Here is a 6,621-nt window from a genome sequence, read left to right on the forward strand (position 1 = left end):
CGCTCTCACATCTAGGGAGGGTCCCGCCGTAGTCGCTCTTGTGGCGCCAAAGAGTTTCGTCGTCATTTCTGTGCCTCCTCGCGCAGCGACAGAACCTCGCACATCACCGGTAGACCAAGTGGCTCCTGCATCTGGGGCAGCCAATCCCGTGAAGCCAAAGAGACAAGGTAGCCGCGTCATTCAAAAGTGTGAACCGTCTGTGCTGCCACTGGCGCGAGCTCGGGGTGTGAAGACGAAGACGGTAGTTCGTCATAGCGCAACGATGTAAAAACTATAGACTGTTGCATCTATTGTCTAGCTAGCCATTATCATATTTGCTCAGAATTTCAAAAATCCTGATTTACAGTTTCACACGAGGTTTTATGCAGGATTTGTTCGGCGGAAACCCGCCCTTATCCACATTTTCAAGGGGCGAGTTTGACGGTATCTATTAGAATTTCTCTTACAAACTTACACTTTGAAAGCCAGGATTAAATTCAATTGAACCAATAGAATCATACGTCTAGCAAAATATGCAACATATGCAAAATAAGAAAGTAAGGGTATTTACGTGTAATTTCGTCAACAAGTTCCCCCTTCCTCAAAACAAAGATAATTCATGTTGTTTTACATGAACTTCGAAGATGACGGGCCTTTAGGGAAAATTCAGCAATGATTCTCAAACTTCTTATTAGAAAGCTATACAACATTTGGGATGACGATAGAGTATGTCAGTAGATGCAAGTATGGAGGTTTTGCCTCAATTACATGTTTGCTTGCCACCTCACGGGGTGATGCTCCCATTTCGAAGGAAAAAAAAGGATCTGTAAGAGATTCTTCCTGTGGATAAACTATACAAAACTCTGCACCAACTTGCAAATTTGTACCTCTGGTCGTAGTATTATATCTCCATAGACTGCAGGAACTTTTGCAACTTGAATTAAATGGAACACATGATTCTCCTTCAGGGACCAGGAGGCCTATGATATAGTTCACTGAGCACATAGTATTGGGAATTTTATTGTATTGGTTGCTGCAAAACAGATAATGATGCAATCAGAAAACGTGGATAAGCTGGATCTTAATCTACTATTTAGGAGAAAGGGGATTTTAGCATGGGATCTAGCTTTCTGCTGGAATGCTCATATAGGAGCATTAGTACTCACCGTGCACAGCACCCAAATCTGAAACTGCTCTAGATATGTTGGTTAAATATTACAATGTAAATTACAATTTCATACTGTAGATACTTTCAGCTACCTTCGTTGTTTAGTAATCATGTGATTTGTACAAAGTTGAGAAACTAATAAATCATGTCACAAACAAGAAAAGCGGTTGGCTCTAGAGGAAAGAAATATGTCTGGTGCTTCCACTTCCGGTTTCACATAACATTCACCAAGACTTAAATCTCTCTTTTCTGCATGACCTCCAAACACAACATATTTCTACTTCTCCAACCGGAAAACTGAGCAATTGTGTCAACCCCAGTGCTTGCGATCATTCATTACTTCGTTACAGATATGTGGAAGTTTTCAAGATACATTAAAATTTCTAAAAAAAATACTTTATATTATCGCTACGAATCAACCCAGTCTGCCCCAATCAAACTCCGTAGCATGAAAGAACTCGAACATATTTTCTTCACATGCACCTCTGGAGGCATATCAATGATTAAGCCCCATGATAATATATCACTTCAGTAGTTTTATCAAGCTCTGCAGCCTGAAAGAACTTGAAAAGAAGTTTCTTCTACTGCTCAGCACTCCTCGGAAGGCATATGAATGATGGAGCACATTGAACAGATATCACTTCAGTAATTTCTGGTAGCTCACTCAGACTTTAACTCGAGCTGCTGGGCTGCAAAACAGATACTGATGCAATCAGCCACCCTAGATAAGCTGGTGTTGCAAACAAAACAAAACTAGTTCCTCGTTACATAATCTTGTCGTGGTTTTAGTTCAACTGGTGTTGCAAAAAAAGAAAATAGTACTCCCTCCATTCCATAATTCTTGCCGTGGTTTTAGTATTTTAGATCAAATTTGAACTACAATCATGACAAGAATTATGAAACGGAGGGAGTATATTAACATGGAATTAAGCTTTCTTTTGGGCAATCCATATAAGAGCATTAGTTCTCAGTTTCCCATCCTGCCTGCTTCATTATCGCAAGTCAAAATCTGAATGAGCTCTAGAGATTCTGTGCCAACTTGGCAACATGTTACAATGTACTTATCCATCTAAAGATCCCCCAGTGGCCCAATTGCACAGAAGATGGAAAACAGAATCTAGCTAACTAATTTAATTTCATCCCCGTAAATTGTACATAAGTGCGTCCAGCTTTTATGTTTTCTAGAGAAAAATAATCATCAGTTGTCAACTAATCTTGTACATGGTCTATTTTACTGACACCGTGTGGAGAATACAGATATGTTGTCAGGGTAAATGTGCAGCTTAACATCTGTACTAGAATCCATTTTCTGCATAGGAGAGAGAGGTAATCAATGGTATTTGCTGAAGCTACACGAGAAACAAGTAAATTCCCACTTGAGCCGATTTCCACTAAACACGTACTTTCTTCAACACATGGAAGGAAGCTCAATTTTGTTTCTAGTTTCCACAAATACTACTATCATGTAAGATTTTTATCAGATATAATGCGACAATAAAAGTAGGGAAATTTGTATATATCTGCAAAAGACTACCAGTGAACAACCTTCGAGTCGAGGCCTCACCTCGTTGAGTACCAAAGAAGGAGGCCACGCCATGATGTAGGGATACATATCGTCAGCGTGAAGGATGGGACAGAGCCAATTAAGCTCTTCCGTGTCAAGGCAGAAGGATAGGAACCAGCCAGGTAACTTGGGATCCACCTCACAGTAAGCAGACAAGTAGACAAATCCATTTTCAATCGCCATAACCTTCAGAAAAACATCATCACCCGTGAAACGGTGCCTGAGCTCATCAATCGCCCGCTCCAGCGGATATCTCTTGTCCAACATCCATCTCTCCAAACCATCACCATCGGTTCCCCAGAGCCAAACAACCAGCGTGAGTTTAATGGTGCACACGATACAGAGCTTCCCATCCCTGGCCTCACCGGCAGTAAGTGCTTCTTGCCCTTCTACATGAGGCAGATCGATCCGAGAGAACTGCAATGTAGCGATGTTGAGCACGCGCGCGGTGACTAGACTCTCTGCTATCCAATAGATGGAGCCATTTACCAGCTTTCCATCGTCAGGGCTATACTTCTCGTTATAGTCAGGCTGCAACGCAAGCTGCAGCATACTTGCAGCGTCCACCCATGGTAAAATCTGCCACTCTCTGGTTTCTGATGAGAGGACAGCGGCTTGCGCTCCGTAGTCTTCGTGACAGACGCAGATAACGCGGAACGGACCTTGGTCTTCTTCGGGGGAGAGGACATGGTACTCAACGCGCATGTCTTCGCAGATCTCCTCGGGCGGCTTGGGGAAGAGATGCAAGGCACGTGTGAGGGGGTTGTAGACGGCTATGTGATCGCTGTTACAGCTAAGGAGAAGAACGTACCCATCGTGGCAGTCCCTGATTAACCACGCGGGGGCGGAGCCATTGTCGCCGCCTGGAAGGCGGGTGAGGAAGAAATCAGAGCCGCAGATGGCCGCGGTGAGGCCCGGATCGGAGCGCGGGCGAAGCGGGCGGAAAGCAGGGGTGTCGGACTCGAAGATGTGGAGGAATATGCCGAGGAGTGGGGGCGAATGGAGCTCGCGGAAGCGGCGGCGGAAGGCGGGGGATGAGCGGACGGCGCGGAGGGAGGAGTGGCAGGTGAGGGCCGCGCGGACGAGAGTAGGTAGTGAGGGGAGGCGGAGAAATATCTCGCGCAGGAGATCGTCGCCGAGGGCGCATATGGTGGTCGGAGCTGCTGGTCGGGATCTCGGCTTCTTCGGCAGCGGCGGCGGCGGCAGGTCACATGCCATGGCGCGACACAGGCAATGAGTGAACTGTGAAGGAGGCCATCTCGTCTCAACTCTCAACCAGCTTGGAGAAGAAAGAGGGCCCATGGGTCCAACGGCCCAAGAAAGGAGGTCGAAAAGGGAGTAGCTATCTCAAGGGCCTGCTAGGTGAGATATATGTGATGTGACTATGCCCTCAAAAAAAATACGTGATGTCACTATGCGAGCACTTCTTAGAAATATTTTGAAACAAGGGTATTGAGCATCTCCAGCAGCGTATCCAAAGCGTCTTCCAAAAAAATTTAGGGTGCGCAGATGAAAAAATGTTCCTAGTCGCGTCCCCAAAACCTCTTTTTGTCCGGAGCGGCTCGATACGGTGTCCGGCGCCTCGACCATGTCCCCACCCCACAGGAGATGCTCCGGGCACGCCGGACACAACGAAAAGCGAGGCGAGACGTGGCGGGACCGATGCGTCAGCAGCACAGGAAAAGTTCGTCCCCCTCTCCCGCCACATCGCGGCTCTCCCGCCGCGCATTTCTGCGCTCCCAACACATTTTACCACCTATACCACCGATTCATTTCTCCCTCCTGCTGCCTCTACTTTGTCCCTCCCGCCACCGCTGCCTCTCCCCATCCATGGCGTCGCCCACAGGACAAAAAAAAGCGCCCAAGAAAGCGGCCACCAAGCCGTCGGGCAATGGGACGAAAGGGGCGAAGGCGCCCTTCGCGAAGCCGCGGAAGGCGCCGCCTCCGAAGAAGAGGCCGGAAGGATGGACTGACGATGAATGGCACCAAGACTGCATGCGCCACAAGCTGTCGACGGCGGAGCGGAGGGGGCGGAGGGCGGCGCAGCAGGAGAAGAAGACGGTGGCGGCGCTCGCGCACCAACAGACGTTGGCCGCGTGTATCGCAGCCACCAACGCGAGCCCATGGACTACGTCGACGCCTGACAAGGGATTAACTTGTCAATGCCTACAGATTGTAGACTTAGGGTTTCATGAAAAGTAGAGGGCAAGTATATCTCGAAGGTTCAGCCGATAAACATACTCGACTATGAAAACTAGGGTGTATGTTGATAATGGATTCAATCCCGTCTTTCTCCCTCGGCTCCCCTTTATATAGGAGGCGAAGCCGAGGCTTTCGTATCGTACAAGTTACAAACTTCGGCCGGCACGTTGAGCCTTTCCTATCTTGCTATACAATTCCTAATACAACTCTAGTTTCCTTATCGAGGATCTATGGGCTTCCGGGCCTTCAATACTTCGGGACGTGGGCTTCCAAATAACCTCGGGTACCTTATTCGGCAGGCCCTTCCGGTATGCCTATATCAGTAGCCCCCGAGATTTTGCTTGAATCATAGAGTCGAGTAAAATCTCCATCGTAGAATCAACCCACAGGTTCACATATTCTTCGGATTAGCATAATATTTTGCCCAATGTATTTATATATTATACAGGGATAATGATAGATGGGGCTGGTTCATCTGACTGATCAGGTACTAGTTAACTGCTCTTGTAGCGAACCCGTAAAAACCTACTTCAAGCTCGAGTCCTTGGACTCAAACTCGGGATACTGGCGTAATTCGACATGCGTCGCTTAAGGACTTATCGTGAACCGAATTCCAGTTGTATTTTATCGAGTACCTAACTAGTCCGGTAGAATTTTTTTCGTGTCTGTTCACACGGATAATAGTGGTACCACGCCACACAGGATAGATCTGGGGTCTTACCTTCGTAATCTCTTTCGAGTTACGGCATTCAGAGTTTTTATCGCGGCGGACACGCTCTGAGAATATATTATCGAGTGCCTTTGTCGGCTGCTGGAATTCTGTATTTACTCGAGTCGTCTTGTAACATAATATCTTGAGCTCCCGATGGGAGTACATGACAAGTTATGTGTAACTCGAAAATGTATGATGGAATTTCTTCGTCCCCAGCTCTATATTTTCTTGATATTATTTTTTCTCTTCTTCCTCATATTTCATCGGGTGCGCGACCAGCGCTCCCGATGGGAGTAGCCCCCGAGGCTACAACCAAGTGTTTGCACTTGGCTGTAGGCTCAACTTCTATTATCCACTCACTCTATTTTTTCCATTTTTTTATATCCTTCAGTCAAACTTGTTGCTCCCTCTTTCTCTATTTATTTCATCGGGTGCACGACCAGCGCTCCCGATGGGAGTAGCCTCCAAGGCTACAGCCGAGTGTTTGCATTTGGCTGTAGGCTCAACTTTTGCTATTTTGATCAACTCTGTATTTTTGTCTTTCACCTCATCCTCTTATCAGAAATATAGACAATACTTCTGATAAGAGTAGCCCCCGAGCATATGAACATATGCTTGCATTTGATCATAGGCTCTTGAAGTTTTTCTTTTCTAGAACTCGAAGTTCTGTTGTCGCTATATTTGGTTAAACCACTCGAATCTTTCTTGAATGATGTCACCGCTGACGAGAGCCACGATGCCCACCTTGGAAAGCCACGACTCCTATCACCTCTCTGGGTTGTGGGTCCAAAACTCTGCGCCATCGACACGTCGCGCAAGTGGGCAACACACGTCATCCGTAATTTCCGGCACGCGTGAAGTAACTTCCCTTCAGTAAATTTGAAGTGATAAGACCCTTTTGCCCTTTAGGACATGCGTAGGGTTCAGAACACTCCCCCTTTTCATCCAACGGCCAGACGTATCATCTTATCTCTATAAATTCAACTCTTATTCCTC

At 46.7% G+C, this 6,621-nt stretch overlaps 1 protein-coding gene across 1 annotated transcript; it reads right to left on the bottom strand.

Moving 5' to 3' along the window:
* Window positions 1-1,314: 1,314 nt before the first annotated feature.
* On the bottom strand, window positions 1,315-3,929 carry LOC124647708. Its single transcript, XM_047187603.1, has 2 exons — window positions 2,693-3,929; window positions 1,315-1,836 (listed from the first exon to the last, which is right to left on the bottom strand). The coding sequence occupies exons 1-2, from the start codon at window positions 3,927-3,929 to the stop codon at window positions 1,808-1,810; spliced, it is 1,266 nt and encodes a 421-aa protein (XP_047043559.1). The 3' UTR covers window positions 1,315-1,807.
* Between the last annotated feature and the right edge of the window lie 2,692 nt (window positions 3,930-6,621).

The sequence above is a fragment of the Lolium rigidum genome, chromosome 4 (genome assembly GCF_022539505.1).
Source record: "Lolium rigidum isolate FL_2022 chromosome 4, APGP_CSIRO_Lrig_0.1, whole genome shotgun sequence".
Taxonomy (NCBI): domain Eukaryota; kingdom Viridiplantae; phylum Streptophyta; class Magnoliopsida; order Poales; family Poaceae; genus Lolium; species Lolium rigidum.

Coding starts and splice junctions, on each gene's coding strand:
- LOC124647708 (XM_047187603.1), bottom strand. CDS start 3,929: ATGGCATGTGACCTGCCGCCGCCGCCGCTGCCGAAGAAGCCGAGATCC. Junction 1,837..2,692: donor GGTGAGGCCTCGACTCGAAG/GTTGTTCACTGG, acceptor TCTGTTTTGCAG/CCCAGCAGCTCGAGTTAAAG.